Source organism: Scyliorhinus torazame, chromosome 3, assembly GCF_047496885.1.
Source record: "Scyliorhinus torazame isolate Kashiwa2021f chromosome 3, sScyTor2.1, whole genome shotgun sequence".
NCBI lineage: Eukaryota > Metazoa > Chordata > Chondrichthyes > Carcharhiniformes > Scyliorhinidae > Scyliorhinus > Scyliorhinus torazame.
The window spans coordinates 74,288,965-74,305,447 of NC_092709.1; the positions used below are offsets into that span (position 1 = coordinate 74,288,965).

Consider the following 16,483-nt stretch of genomic DNA (forward strand, 5'->3'; position numbering starts at 1 on the left):
AGAAAATGTGTGCAACTAAGGCCTATAAACAAAAATCAGATCATCTGTTTTGGTGACATCAATTGAGAGATTGATATTGGCCAGGACATGGGAGAACTGACCCAATTTTCTTTGACATAATATTATTTGATCCTTCACCTAATAGGGCAGACAGGGCCTTTATCTCCATCTGGGAGATGGTACCTCTGAGAGTGTAGCATTTCCCGAGTCTTGCTTTGGACCATCAACATAGATTTTGAGCTCACGTCTTTGGAGCGGGACTTGCTTAAACGTTCTGACTCCGACGCATGTGTGCTACCAAATAAACCACACCTGACACTGTAGTCCTATCTCCAAGGTGCCTGGAAGGTTTGAAGCATCACTTTTTTTGATACCTTCAAAAGTAAAGTACGAAGTCTTACAACACCAGGTTAAAGTCCAACAGGTTTGTTTCGATGTCACTAGCTTTCGGAGCGCTGCTCCTTCCTCAGGTGAATGAAGAGGCACCTCACCTGAGGAAGGAGCAGCGCTCCGAAAGCTAGTGACATTGAAACAAACCTGCTCACCCCAGTCCAACGCCGGCATCTCCACTTCAAAAGTAAACAAATAGGTTTGAGATCCAAAATATTGGTTGACCGCATAAGACATCCAGCATGTATAATTAGTAACCTAATTTCCTTCTTACCTGTCGACATGATTTTGATACACATTTGCTTACAAGTTGTGAAGCAACATTCATTCCCCATCAACTTTTAATATTGATCGAACTATGAAAAAGGGAATGTGCTCAACCAAACAGCAAGAGTAGGGATATGTGCTTAAAGATAAATGTGCTCAGCTAGCTTCGGTATTTGGCTTCAACCTCTCCAGCCTTGTTCCTGCAGTAAAATACTAGCAATAAGCTTAATCCTGGAAGTATATAGTAAATGTAACTGTGTTGAAGCAGCTCAGAGCGCAACATGACCTATGTATATAATTTGAACAGCATTGTACTCTCTGTACTGAAAATATTGAAATGTTCTCATTATTGTTGTGTTGAGGCAATTCAGAGTGCATCTCTGTGGAGAATGTGAATATATTTCCTGTTACGACAATTTGAAATGTTTTGTAATGTTTATGAATGAAGAATATATATTTTTGCAAAAGAAATACTAGCAATTGGTTCAGGCTGCTGCATGGAAAAGCCCTCAAGACTGCGGCAGCGGTGACCAATAACGGCGCTGGAACAGGCGTTCAGTCGAGGATGGGGAGAGGGAGGCAGTTCTTGGGGGGCACGAACCCTGGTTTACAGTCCCTCAAACTGGCGGCTGCTGCTGCTCAACTGGGGGCGAGTGAGGACTGCCCAGCGGGCTGTGATCTCAGGTCAGCCGGCAAAGTTTCTCTTTGGCAAGAGGAAGCTGCATTAGAAAATATGAACAACAATAAATACAACAGTTTTTTTTAATGTGCCAGTACCATCTTATCGAGAGAAAAAAAAGATAAAGCAATACATTGGCTGACGAATGGATTGACCGATTAGCAAAGGTCACTCGGTCCCCAGTTAGTGCTCCATAATCTGCCTCTGCGATCTGTGGCTGCAAACCAACTCAATATTCACCTTAAGGGGAAAAAAATGAAAGTGAAGTGTGTTGTCATTAATAAACGGAGCTCAGAAAGGGGCCTGTGCATTAACATTTAGAATTAAAGACTGACGTTGGAACAGGGCTCTCGGCGTTGCCCTTAACCGTGCATTTTATTCATGAGTATTTGTCTTTTGAAATGTAAAATCCAAGTTTTCCCCCTGCTTGGTTCTTGACGTCAAACTCTCCCCTCCCCCAGCGCCAGCCAGTAGTAATCCACTCTGGGTGTTTGTCTTCGTTAAAATCTATCGCGAGATGTTGAGAGAGTCCGGAGCTGGGGTTTTATTTTCTCACTTCCCTGTAGTGACAGAGCTGAGGAGGGTTAAGAGAAATAGAAAGAGGGACTGATACTTCCTATCTTGAGGCGATAGTGGCGAGGTCAGGGAGGAGACACAGACTGACTGCACCAGTGCAGACTACACCATAATGTTATGAGGCAGTGAGAGATTTAGTTTAAGGTGACACTGACTCTCGGGAAGCTGCTGTTGGTTATAGTGACACACACACACACAGACAGGACCGTGCAGTCACACTGACTGGGTCCCACACACATTGTCGTACACACACCAGGAGCAGCAGCAGCTCGAATCCCCGCCTTCTGATCCCCCCGCCTCCTCCCAGGGTTAGGGAGAAGACGGGCGGCTCGGAGGTGCGCACCTTGAGCCAGCTTTGGTGCCAGCCAGGTTGTCGCTGTACATCGCCGCGCGGGAGCGGGGAAATCGGTACTCGGGCCGCCCGCTGAAGCACCGGAGACGACAGCCGCCGCCGCCAACCAGCCAGCCCTCACTCACCATGGCTTCGACCACAACGTGCACCAGGTTCACGGACGAATATCAGCTCTTCGAGGAACTTGGAAAGTACGGCGGCAAATCTTGTCACCCGACTGATTTTTTTCCTTTCTCTTAGACAGAGCTTATTTTCTTTACTTGCGATAAGCGTGGGCATTCTGGCGGGAGGTTCGCATGAATGTTTTCAAGGAGCGCAGCCTTTCTTAAATGTAATTCTAACTGTCTAGGCAGGCTATAAGGGCACTGCCTGACTCGAGGCAACAAAAATCAACATATGCCTCGTCTCCTTTTGAAACCGGTTTCGTTTTCTGAAGGGAAGTGTTTCATATCTTATGCGTGTGTGTATAATACAATCCGGATTCTGCACCGAGTATCGTGAAATGGGTTGATCTTTCATGTTGTGTTCGCAAAACCACATGAAGTGTTTTGGAAAATATGAATTTCAATACATTTCGATACTTCGGTGCAGTTAATTGATTTAGCTATTTTTTGCTCATTTGATGCGCGGTTTGCGCGCCAGCTGGATTGACAGTGTTGTAAGATGGGGAGGGGTAGTTGTCTACCTGTGTACCATTTTTTGATTGAACGAAATATATATATCTGTGTATATGTGATCGATTGTTTACAGGGGCGCATTCTCGGTGGTGAGGCGATGCATGAAAATCTCGACAGGACAGGAATATGCTGCCAAAATCATCAACACCAAAAAATTGTCTGCCCGGGGTAGGTGCATTGAACCATCATACCATTATTAATAATTTGGATGCATTGCAGGAATATCCAGGGTGCAAAAAAAAAAAAAGTCTTGAATGTCTGTCTCGTGGAATAAATAAATGGGACGGGTTTTAAAATGTAGGGTTGTTGGAATCCTTGGAACATCCCGTCATTTCAAGGGCTTCGCGCTTCCAGATCTGGATTCCGTACGGATCACGCAGAAACCGTGCAGTGATATTTTCCACAGATTGTTTAGTTGTGGACATGCGGCGTGGGTTGAAATCATCTGAGTGGAGGAGGTCACCGACACAAGTAGCATTGGCCTCGCAAAATTCGCCAACCGCAAACCCAGTTGACAAGTTAGAACGAGTCAATACTTGCATATTTGAATTTGCTGTACTGTATTTGGGGGAGAGCAACATTCCAATTAATTTGTAAACGCCCTATTTGCGGACATACCTACATCACCAGGAAGTGGAATTTTCTTTCACGATGTAACTGCAAGCTTCAGTTACGGCGAAATATTTGATTTATGCCAATTATATACGCTTTAATACATTCCAAATATAATATATATTTAATGTGTTCTTGAAAGTTTATGTGTAAGGCATCCGGATGGCCTTGAATACCAGTGAAACAATCAACCACAGATGCCCATGGTCTGGTCTATTTCTGGTGATGTTTCCTTATCTGCACCTTCCTCCCCAAGCTTTCCAATATTGTTTTCCTTCTCAGTTGCCTTTGTAATTGGCTGACAGTAGCCATGGTTCTGCAGGTCCTGTCAGTTCCAGTGCCGGCAAAACTTTGTACACAGGAGCAATGTCTTTGAAATCCTTGGAGTAATGAGGTTTTATAGCCATGGCAGGAGTGCACACCTTGCCAGACTGAACCTCTGCACTAGTTCACAGTATTTTTTTTAAGGGAAGTTGTGTGAAGAGAGCTACGAGGCTCACCTATGACTTATACTCTGCTTTAACTTTGTACAATGGTTATAACGCAGCAGACCATTTTGTCCTGTCATGTTAGAGCTGGTCCTCCCTAGGAGTAATTTACTTAGTGTTGCTCCCCTGCATTTGCCTTGTGGTTCTGCATATATTTTTCCTTTCAGATAATAAGCCAATTCCTCTTTGAATGCCTCACTTGAAGCTGCCTCCACTCCACTCAGTGCATCCAAATCCTAACCACTTAATGTTTAAAAATGGTTTTCCTCCAGTCATCATTGCTGCTTTTGTCAATTGTATTAAATCTGTGTCCTCTTGTCCTCAAGGCTTCCAACAATGGGGATGGTTTATCGCTATCTACTCTGTCCAGCCCCCTTACAATTTTGAATACTTTAATCAAATCTCCTCTCAGCCTTCTTGAATTAGAATAGTTGCAGCTTCACTAGTCAGTCTACTTAACTGAAGTTCCTCATTCCTGGAACTATTCTAATGAATCTTTTCTGCGCCCCTTTTTAAAAAAAAAAAATTAAAATCTCTATTGTCACAAGTAGGCTTACCTTAACACTGCAATGAAGTTACTGTGAAAAGCCCCTAGTGGCCACATTCCAGCACCTGTTCGGGTACATTGAAGGAGAATTCAGAATGTCCAAATTACCAAACAGCACATCTTTCAGGACTTGTGGGAGGAAACAGGAGCACCCGGAGGAAATCCACGCAGATACACGAAGAACGTGCAGACAACACACAGACAGTGATCCAAGCTGGGAATTGAACCTGAGACCCTGGAGCTGTGAAACAACGGAGCTAACCACTGTGCTACCGTGCCATAATGCCTTTACATGTTTCCTAAAGTGTGCTTCCCTGAACTGGATACAAAACTCCTGTTCAGGACGGAAGAGTGCTTTATACAAGTTTGACATCTTTGCTCTTGTACTTTTATATAGCCACTGATAAATCCCAGAATAGTGTATATTTTATTACCTGGGCTCTCAACTTAAACCGCTCTCTCAACCTGTCCTGCCACCTTCAACAATTTGTGCACATATAAACCCAGGCCCCTGTGCTCCTGTTTCCCATTTAGAATTGTGCACTTTATTGTTCCTCTGCATTCTTTCCACCAAAATGAATCATTTCATATTTCTTGAAATTAAATTTTATCAGCCACTTGTCTGTCCATTCCATCAACTTCTCTACTGCCTTTTCAAGTTCTGCACTATCCTCCTCACAGTTCACAAAACTTCCAAGTTTCATGTCATTTGCAAATTTTGAAATTGTGTCCCTTACACCAGTGTCTAGGTAACTAATATATATCGGGAAGAGCAGGGCTCCTAACTCAGAAACCTCACTAAAAAGATTCCTCCAGTTTGAAAAAAAACATTTGCCACTATTTTGTTTTCTGTTACTCAGCCAATTTTGTATCCGTGTTCAATCACTTTACAAGAAAATGCAAGGTTAAGACTGTGCTTCTGTCAGGTTGTGAGGAAGATATATGCCTACACTTAATTAAAAGATCTGTTCACATGAGTTAGCTAGCTTCATGATTCCTGCTTCTGTCATCTTTGATATTGCTGAAGCTAGCATTCAGTATCATAGCACTAAATCACTGAGACCTAATTCTAGCATCCTGCTGCTATAGAAGTACACAGTGGGGTACGAGAAAATCATTGGCAAAATGTCATGTGTTATTTCCTAGCCTTGAAGATGTGTGACCCACTGCTTTATAGTATCTTTGAACTTTGTTGACGTTAAATGTCAGATGCATTTTTCAAACATAAACAAATTCAATTGTCTGGCAAATTACCATAGTGCATCAGTACTAATGTATCATTGGCATTTTTAAAATAGTGAATCCGATAAGTCATGAATACTTGGGAGGTTTAAGTAGGTAGCCATCATCCTCGGCATGAAAGAAGAAGCAATCCATTGTCAATTGATTAGATTTATTTGAATTATATCCTGAAATAAATATTAGTGATATTTATAAATGATAACTGGTGACAATATGGTAACTGCTTCAATGCAACTAATTCTAATGCTCAGAAATGTGATAACCATATTTATATTGCAAGTCCACAGAGAGTAGTGGAGGCAGGGTCATTGAATATTTTAAGGCTGGATTTGGTAAATTCTTGTTTGACAAGTAAGTTAAATGGAGTAAACGTGAAAGTAGAGGCCACAGTCAGATCAGATATGATCTTACCAAATGGTGGAGCAGGCTCGAGGGGCCAAATGGCCTACTCCTAATTAGTATGTTTGTATCATATATTGCTTTCCCGTTTATCTAATGTCTAAACGAATTGGGAAAATTCTTTCAAATTTGAGAAAGGGCAGTAAGAATATAATGCTATTAATCCATGACTTTCGCAATCAACATATCAAAACAGCGACATCTTAATAGGTGTTCAGGGTATGCTTCTATTTATTTAGCACTTGGTTCCTAAAGGCACAGTATTTTATTGAAAAATGAAAATCGCAAATTGTCACGAGTAGGCTTCAATGAAGTTACTGTGAAAAGCCCCTAGTCGCCACATTCTGGCGCCTGTTCGGGGAGGCTGGTACGGGAATCAAACCGTGCTGCTGGCCTGCCTTGGTCTGCTTTAAAAGCCAGTGATTTAGCCCAGTGTGCTAAACCAGCCCCTATTGCATTGTGTAATGGGGTATTGGAAGTATTTGTTCCTTCCTTGCAGTATAGTCCCTAAACACCTCCCCACGTGAACAAACTATGAGGAGTTCGTTGAAAAGTGTTAAGTCTTAAAGTGCATTGGTTCCATTATATTAACAAATAGGCTGGGGTGGCTTTTATACCGAATACAGCTGTGTGTTTACAAATAGTGGATGTCTAAAATACTCTGAATTTTGCATATGTAAGTTACAATGCTAAATTGAGCTTTTATTAGATTTTGAAAAGGAATAACAACCTAGCATTTATTCTTCAATTTTGAAAATGAAGACTGATATCTGAATAATTGTTTTAATATTTAGTAATTCCAGCATTTATCTTTTCATCATACGCTTTCTTTTTGAGCCAATGGGTAACCGATTCAGTTCTAAAATTGGAGTACTCTATTGCTGAACTAGATATTCAAGTTGCTTCTGTCGTTGAAACTGCAATTAAAAATTCATAACCTGTTTGGGCATGTTTATTCAACTGAAGTGGCTGTTTCGTAAATATTATGTAGCATTGTTTACTGAGAGCAATTAAAAACGATGTTTAAAGCAGTTTATTATTTCTGTGATTCACAGTAATTTGCTTTTGAGATACCAGACATTTTTTTGTAAAATAATACAATTGTAGCACGTAAAAAGAGAGACCCCAATTCCCCTATTGCAGCTTTATAGTTTCAGAATTGGACTCCAGTGCTGGATACAATTTTTATAGTTCAGTGCAAGATCGAGTGCTAAATTACTGCTTTATGGTGATTATTTTATTTGCACTCTCAGTGGAAATTCCCAATGTATATTTCCATTTTGGGTATCTAAACCGTGTGGCTCCTAATAAGGGTGGAAGAAAGGAAAATCAGAAGGATTAGACTGTAGAGACTTCCTACCTAGGGCAGCATGGTAGCACAGTGGTTAGCACTGTTGCTTCACAGCTCCAGGGTCCCAGGTTCAATTCCCGGCTTGGGTCACTGTCTGTGTGGAATCTGCACGTTCTCCCTGTGTCTGCGTGGGTTTTCTCCGGGTGCTCCGGTTTCCTCCCATAAGTCCCGAAAGATGTGCTGTTAGGTAATTTGGACATTCTGAATTCTCCCTCCGTGAACCTGAACAGGCGCATTAGGGGCTTTTCACGGTAACTTTATTGCAGTGTTAATGTAAGCCTACTTGTGACAATAAAGATTATTATTATTAGATTATTATTATATAGACTTATGTTGACAGTCCTTATTTTTCTTGTCGACGAACGGTTGCCACCTCCGGGTGAACTCCCAACAGTGAACCTCTCAAGGCAAACTTAATTTTCTCCATACAGAGAAAGCTAGCCATGTCCGATAGCCAGGTCTCCGACTTTGGGGTCTTTGAGTCCCTCCATGCTAATAGTATCCGTCTCCGGGCTACCAGGGAAGCAAAGGCCAGATCATCTGCCTCTTTCTCCTTCTGGATTCCCGGATCTTCCATCACCCTGAAACTCACCACCTCTGGACTCAGTGCCACCCTTGTTTTTAAAACCTTGGACATGACATCGACAAACCCCTGCCAAAATCCCCAAAGCTTTGCACATGTCCAAAACATGTGGACATGGTTTGCCGGTCCTCCCGCGCATTTTGTGCACCTGTCCTCCATCCCTAAGAATCTGTTCATCCGGGCCACTGTCATGTGAGTCCGGTGCACAACCTTAAATTGTATCAGGCTGAGTCTGGCACACGTTGCGGACGCGTTGACTCTACTCAACGTGTCTGCCCATAGACCATCCTCTATCTCACCTCCCAGCTCCTCCTCCCACTTGCGCTTCAGCTCCTCGGTCTGCATCTCCTCCAACCCCATAAGCTCCTTATAGATGTCCAAGATGCTCCCCTCCCCCACCGACCCTCTGGAAATTATCCTGTCCTGAATTCCCCCTTAGCGGTAGGAGCTGGAAGGTTGGCACCTGTTTATGAAGGAAGTCCCACGCCTGCAGATACCAGAATTTATTTCCCCTTGCCAACCCAAACTTTTCCTCCAACGCCCTCATACTCTGAAAGCTTCCCTCTATGAACACATCCCCCATCCTCTCAATCCCCGTTCTAAGCCATAACTGGAACCCCCCATCCATCCACCCCGGGGCAAACCGGTTATTATCACAAATTGGGGCCCAGACCTATGCTCCCACATGCCGCCTCCACTGGCCCCAAACTCTCAGGGCCGCCACCACCACAGGACTGGTGGAGTATTGTGCTGGCAGAGGCGCAGTTACCAGCGCCCCCAGAATGGTGCCCTTACAAGAAGCCGCCTGCATACGCACCCATGCCGACCCCACCCCCACCACCCACTTCCTGATCCTGGCTATATTAGCCGCCCAGTAATAGTTGCTAAAATTTGGCAGTGCCAACCCGCCCTCTCCCTGACTCCGCTCAAGCATTACCTTCCTTACCCGCGGGGTCGTGCCTACCCAGACGAAGTCCGTGATCACTCTGTTGACCCGCTTAAAAAAGGACCGCGGAATACAGATGGGGAGACACTGAAATACAAAGAGGAATCTCGGGAGGACCATCATTGTCACCGTTTGCATCCTCCCGGCCAGAGACAACGGAAGCGTGTCCCATCTCCGAAAATCGTCCTTCATTTGGTCCACTAGCCGGGCCAGATTCAATTTATGCAGCCGGTCCCATTCCCGCGCCACTTGGATGCCCAGGTACCTAAAACTACCCCCTACTGACCTAAATGGCAGTTCCCCCAATCTCCTCTCCTGTCCCATCGCCTGGACCACAAACATCTCACTCTTTCCATATTTAGCTTATACCCCGAAAACCGGCCGAATTCCCCTAAAATCTTCATGATTTCTTCCATCCCCTCTACTGGGTCCAAAACGTACAGAAGCAGATCATCCGCAAAGAGCGAAACCATGTGCTCCACCCCCCCCCCCCCCCCCCCACGGACCAGTCCCCTCCAGCCCCTTGAAGCTCTCAGAGCAATTGCCAACGGGTCTATAGCCAGCGCAAACAACAGTGGGGAGAGGGGGCATCCCTGTCTCGACCCCCGGTGCAGTCTAAAATAGTCCAAAGTTGTCCTACTTCATCCGTACACTTGCCACAAGAGCCTGATATAGTAACCTGACCCAGTCAATAAAGCCCCATCCGAATCTGAACCGTCCCAGTATCTCCCACAGATAATCCCATTCTACCCGATCAAAAGCCTTTTCTGCATCCATTGCGATCACTACCTCCACCTCCCTACCCTCCGGGGGCATCATGATCACATTTAACAGCCTTCTTACATTCGCCACCAACTGCCTACCGTTAACAAACCCCGTCTGGTCCTCCCCAATAATGACCAGAACACAATCCTCAATCCTGGAGGACAAGATTTTGGCCAGCAACTTGACATTCACATTCAACAGGGAGATCAGCCTGTAGGACCCACACAGCTCCGGGTTCTTGTCCCGCTTAAGAATCAGCGAAATTGTTGCCTGTGACATCGTCGGGGGCAGCACCCCTCTTTCCATTGCCTCATTGAACATCCTGAACAACACTGGCCCCAATATCCCCGAGAACCTTTTATAAAACTTCACTGGGTACCCGTCCGGACCCGGGGCCTTACCCGCCTGCATGGCCTTCAAGTCCTCCACTATCTCTTCCAGCCCAATTGGGGCCCCCAGCCCTTCTACCAGCTCCCCGTCCACTGTTGGGAAATTCAGCCCTCCAAGAAGTGTCTCACCCCCCCCCCCCCGGCCCCGTAGGGGGTTCCGAACTGTACAGCCTGCTGTAGAAATCCCTAAACGCCTTATTCGCCCCTACCGAATCACCAACCAGGTTCCCCTCACCGTCATTTACTTTCCCTATCCCCCTAGCTGCCTCCCTCTTCCTAAGCTGCTGTGCAAGCATTCTGCTGGCCTTCTCTCCATGTTCATAAATCGCCCCCCTCACCTTTCTCGGCTACTCCACCGTCCTCCCTGTGGTCAGCAAGCTAAACTCCGCCTGCAACCTCTGCCGTGTCTCCGCATACTTCCTATCAATCTGTAATATCTCCTTTACCAGTCGGTCCGTCTCTGCCCTGTCAACCTTCTCCCGATGAGCCCGGATCAAAATCAGCTCCCCTCTGACCACCGCCAACAGTGCTTCCCAAACCACCACTGCTGAAATTTCCCCCGTGTCATTGACCTGCAGGTAGCTCTGAATACATTTCCTCAACCGCTCGCACACTCCTTCATCCGCCAAAAGTCCCACATCCACCCTCCAATGCGGGCGCTGGTTAAGGTCTTTGCTCACCTGTAGGTCAACCCAGTGCGGTGCATGGTCTCAGATTGTAATCGCCGAGTACCCCGTACCCCCCCCCCCCCAATCAGCTCCACGAACCCTCTTAGTTCCTTCGCCATTGCTGGCACCCTGCCTGTTTTCGAGCTTGACCGGTCTAAGCCAGGGTCCATAACTGTGTTGAAGTCCCCTCCCATGACCAACCTGTGCGAATCCAGGTCCGGTATCTTCCCCAGCATCCTCCTAATAAACTCCACATCGTCCCAATTTGGCACATATACATTAACCAATACCACCTGCACCCCCTCTAGCTTCCCACTGACCACAATGTACCGACCTCCCACGTCCGAGACTATTCTACCCATCTCAAACACCACCCGCTTATTGATCAGGATCGTGACCCCTCTAGTCTTTGAATCTAGTCCCGAGTGAAACACCTGACTGACCCAGCCTTTCCTCAGGCTAACCTGGCCGTAACTCTAAGGTGCGTCTCCTGCAACATTACCATGTCCGCCTTCAATCCCCTAAGATGCGCGAACACACGTGCCCTTTTGACCGGCCCATTTAACATTCGAACATTCCAGGTGATCAGCCTAGTTGGGGGGCTCATTTGCCTCCCCCCCCCCCCCGCCCCCCCCCCCCCCCCCCCCCCCCACCCCTCCCCGATCAGCTATCCCATTTTTTAGGCCTGCCTCCAGCCTGTGATCCACACCTTCACCGACCCATCCCCAGGCAGCCCCCAACCTCCTCTCTGTCCCTCAGCCCAAGTCCCTCCCTCGTCAGCAGAACATTCACCCCCCTAGCAACAGCACACTGTAACCCAACCCCTTTCCTCAACCAAACATATGCACACCCCCACTGCGCTTCCGAGAGCTAGCTCACCCAGATGGCTTGGTGGCTCCCATTCCCGGCGCCAGATAGTCTGCCACCTATTGTTCTCTCCCCCCCCCCGCCCCCGCTCATACGAACAAACTCCAACATCTAACAACCCCCACACAATTGCCCAACAGAAAAACACCAAGATCAAAACAAGCACCCCCTCCCCCCCCAACAGTGCAAATGACAACCTTAACTCACTCAGCCCTACTGCTGGTTCCAAATCAATGCAAATGGCACAACAAACATCTTCCATAAAACACAAAACGAGAAACATTTTTACAAAAACAGAGAAATAAAAAAGAAAAAACAGAAACACGAACGTTACAGCCAAGTTCAAAAGTTCTCAGTCCTTCGCCAGCCCTTTCTTGCAAAGTCCAACGTATCCTCAGGCGACTCGAAGTAAAAGTGTTGATCCTCATGCGTGACCCAGAGACGGGCTGGGTATAGCAACGCAAACTTCACCTTTTTCTTGAAAAGGATCGCCCTGATCTGGTTGAAGCCTGCCCTCCTCCTGGCCACCTCCACAGCCGGGTCCTGGTAAACCCGCAGGATACTATTGTCCCAGTTGCAGCTCCGTGTCTGCTTGGCCCACTGCAGAATACGCTCCTTATCCAAGAACCTGTGGAATCTCACCACCATTGCCCTCAGAGGGTCTCCCGTTCGTGGCTTCCTCGCGAGTGCTCTGTGAGCCCTATTCACCCCCAGCAGCTTCTCAAACGTGTCTGCGACGTATGCCCCAGCATCCGTTCCTTTGGACCTCTCCGGGAGCCTTACAATTCTTAGGTTCTGCAGGCGGGACCTATTCTCTAGGTCCTCCACCTACTCCAGGAGCTTCTTCTGTTGGTCCCTCAGCACACTCACCTCCAGCTCCACCACAGTCTGATGCTCCTCCTGCTCAGCCAGCGCCTTCTCCACCTTCTGGATCGCCGATCCTGGGTGTCCAATCTGAGCTCCAACCGCTCAATCGACTCTTTTATCGGTCCAAGCAGTCCCGTTTCTGCATAGCAAAACCTTACTGAATGACTTGCATCAGCTGCTCCATAGACTGCTGCGTCAACAAGCCAGAGGTCCGCCCCTCCGCCATGCTGTCTCCTGTTGCAACTAAAGCCCAAGTCTTCTCTATCTTTTTGTTTCTGCCCTTACGAACACTTCGAGTCCTTTTCTCCATGCACCGAAGTGGGAATTCAGTAGATAATTGCTACTAACATCTGTTTCACAATTCAAGTCCGTTAAAAAGATTTGGGGAAAAGGTCCAAACGTCCGCCCAGAGTGGGAGCCACCAAATGTGAGACTTACTCCTTCATAGCCACCACCGGAAGACCGACAGTCCTTATTGAGGACAGACAGAAGGTAGTTGTTTGACAGTATTCACAGCCCAGTCCTTTTTTAAAAATATATTTTATTCAAGATTTTTTGGCCAAACATAACAGTACGTAGTGTTTCTTTTAAACAAAAATAAAGCAATATAAATAACAGTGGCCAGTTTTAAACAAATAAATAAATAATATATGAACAGAAACAAAAACCAAACTAAATGGCAACTGCCTTGTCAAAAATAAATACTCTCCAAAGATACAATCCAACAGTCCAATATACATTACCTAAAACAAGTGCCTATACATATACAATAACATCCCTGAGAGTCCGTCCGATTCCTCCTTCCCCTTCCCCCTGGGTTGCTGTTGTTGTCTTCTTCTTTTCCATTCCCTCTATCTTTCTGTGAGGTAGTCGATGAACGGTTGCCACCGCCTGGTGAACCATTGAGCCGAACCCCTTAGTACGAACTTAATCCGTTCTAACTTTATAAACCCTGCCATGTCGTTTATCCAGGTTTCCACACCCGGGGGGTTTGGCTTCCTTCCACATAAGCAATATCCTGCGCCGGGCTACTAGGGACGCAAAGGCCAAAACATCAGCCTCTCTCGCCTCCTGCACTCCTGGCTCTTCTGCAACCCCAAATATAGCCAGCCCCCAGCCTGGTTCGACCTGGACCCCCACCACCTTCGAAAGCACCTTTGCCACCCCCACCCAAAACCGCTGTAGTGCCGGGCATGACCAGAACATGTGGGTGTGATTCGCTGGGCTTCTCGAGCATCTCGCACACCTATCCTCTACCCCCCAAAATTTACTGAGCCGTACTCCAGTCATATGCGCCCTGTGTAACACCTTAAATTGTATCAGGCTTAGCCTGGCACACGAGGACGATGAGTTTACCCTACGTAGGGCATCAGCCCACAGCCCCTCCTCAATTTCCTCCCCCAGCTCTTCTTCCCATTTCCCTTTCAGCTCATCTAGCATGATCTCCCCCTCGTCCCTCATTTCCCTATATATGTCCGACACCTTACCATCCCCCACCCATGTCTCTGAGATCACTCTATCCTGCACCTCCTGCGTCGGGAGCTGCGGGAATTCCCTCACCTGTTGCCTCGCAAAAGCCCTCAGTTGCATATACCGAAATGCATTCCCTTGGGGCAACCCATATTTTTCCGTCAGCGCTCCCAGACTCGCAAAGGTCCCATCTACGAACAGATCTCTCAATTGTGCTACCCCTGCTCTTTGCCATGCTCCAAATCCCCCATCCATTCTCCCCGGAACAAACCTATGGTTATTTCTTATCGGGGACCGCACCGAGGCTCCCGTATTTCCCCTATGCCGTCTCCACTGCCCCCAAATTTTCAGTGTAGCCACCACCACCGGGCTTGTGGTGTATTTCATCGGTGAGAACGGCAACGGCGCCGTCACCATAGCTTGTAGGCTAGTCCCCCTGCAGGACGCCCTCTCCAATCTCTTCCACGCCGCTCCTTCCTCTTCTCCCATCCACTTACACACCATTGAAATATTGGCGGCCCAGTAGTACTCACTTAGGCTCGGTAGTGCCAGCCCCCCGCCCCCCCCCCCTGTCCCTACTACGCTGCAAAAATCCCCATCTCACTCTCGGGGTCTTCCCGGCCCACACAAAACTCATAATACTCTTCTCGATTCTTTTGAAAAAAGCCTTCGTGACCACCACCGGGAGGCACTGAAACACAAAAAGGAATCTCGGGAGGACCACCATTTTAACCGCCTGCACCCTACCTGCCAGTGACAGGGACACCATGTCCCATCTCTTAAAGTCCTCCTCCATCTGTTCCACCAACCGCGTTAAATTAAGCCGATGTAATGTACCCCAATTCTTGGCTATCTGGATCCCCAAGTACCGGAAGTCCCTTGTTACCTTCCTCAACGGTAAATCCTCTATTTCTCTGCTCTGCTCCCCTGGATGCACCACAAACAACTCACTTTTCCCCATGTTCAATTTATACCCTGAAAAATCCCCAAACTCCCCAAGTATCCGCATTATCTCTGGCATCCCCTCCGCCGGGTCCGCCACATATAGCAACAAATCATCCGCATACAGAGATACCCGGTGTTCTTCTCCTCCCCTGAGTACTCCCCTCCACTTCCTGGAACTCCTCAATGCTATGGCCAGGGGCTCAATCGCCAGTGCAAACAATAACGGGGACAGAGGACATCCCTGCCTCGTCCCTGTATGGAGCCGAAAATAATCAGACCCCCGTCCATTCGTGACCACGCTCGCCATCTGATACCCATCTCCAAAGCCAAATCTCCTCAGCACCTCCCACAAATAATCCCACTCCACTCTATCAAATGCTTTCTCAGCATCCATCGCCACCACTATCTCCACTTCCCCCACTGGTGGGGGCATCATCATTACCCCTAGCAGCCTCCGTATATTTGTATTCAGCTGTCTCCCCTTCACAAACCCAGTTTGGTCCTCATGGGACACAATCCTCTATCCTCGTTGCCATTACCTTGGCCAGAATCTTAGCGTCCACATTCAGGAGGGAAATAGGCCTATAGGACCCGCATTGCAGCGGGTCTTTTTCCTTCTTTAGGAGGAGCGATATCGTTGCCTCTGACATAGTCGGGGGCAGCTGCCCCCTTTCCCTCGCCTCATTAAAGGTTCTCATCAGTAGCGGGGCCAGCAAGTCCATATATTTCCTATAGAATTCAACTGGGAATCCGTCTGGTCCCGGGGCCTTTCCCGCCTGCATGCTCCCAATCCCTTTCACTACTTCCTCCGTCTCAATCCGTGCTCCCAGTCCCGCCCTCTCCTGCTCCTCCACCTTAGGAAATTCCAGCTGATCCAGAAAGCACATCATTCTCTCCTTCCCATCCGGGGGCTGAGCTTCATATAATCTTTCATAAAATGCCTTGAACACTCCATTCACTCTCTCCGCTCCCCGCTCCATCTCTCCCTCCTCATCTCTCACCCCCCCTATCTCCCTCGCTGCTCCCCTTTTCCTCAGTTGGTGGGCCAGCAACCTGCTCGCCTTCTCCCCATATTCGTACTGTATACAGCCCAGTCTTTTTAAGCAGAGTTTACTATTTTCCTTCAGGCAATGCTTGACTCATCGCACTGCAATTAGTTAACACCAGCATTTACTGGCACGTTATCATGTCCTCATCGCAGTACCAATTGATAACTATGGCTGTAGTTCGAAAGTAAGGTAAGCAAATGAAGCAGATAATTTGCACAGTGCAAGGCCTGATTAAAAGGTGAATGAATGGGAAAATATTTCCATTAAGAGGACTTTGACCAGGACACCAGAAGAACCCTCTGCCTTTCTTTGAATACTTCTGTGAAAACCTTAACATTCACCTGAGGAGGGTTC

At 47.2% G+C, this 16,483-nt stretch overlaps 1 protein-coding gene across 37 annotated transcripts in view; it reads left to right on the forward strand.

The window, feature by feature from the left end:
• Nucleotides 1-1,861: 1,861 nt before the first annotated feature.
• Nucleotides 1,862-16,483, forward strand: part of LOC140408518 (calcium/calmodulin-dependent protein kinase type II subunit delta) — a 489,119-nt gene continuing 474,497 nt past the window's right edge. For 8 of the 37 annotated variants that reach the window (XM_072495815.1, XM_072495812.1, XM_072495813.1 and 5 more), the window contains exons 1-2: nt 1,865-2,455; nt 3,015-3,109. In XM_072495815.1, the coding sequence (XP_072351916.1) occupies nt 2,391-2,455; nt 3,015-3,109 (160 nt within the window). In that variant the 5' untranslated portion in view covers nt 1,865-2,390. Of the gene's footprint in view, nt 2,456-3,014; nt 3,110-16,483 lie in introns of all 37 variants that reach the window. The other 29 variants (XM_072495820.1, XM_072495816.1, XM_072495826.1 and 26 more) reach the window with 6 other exon arrangements.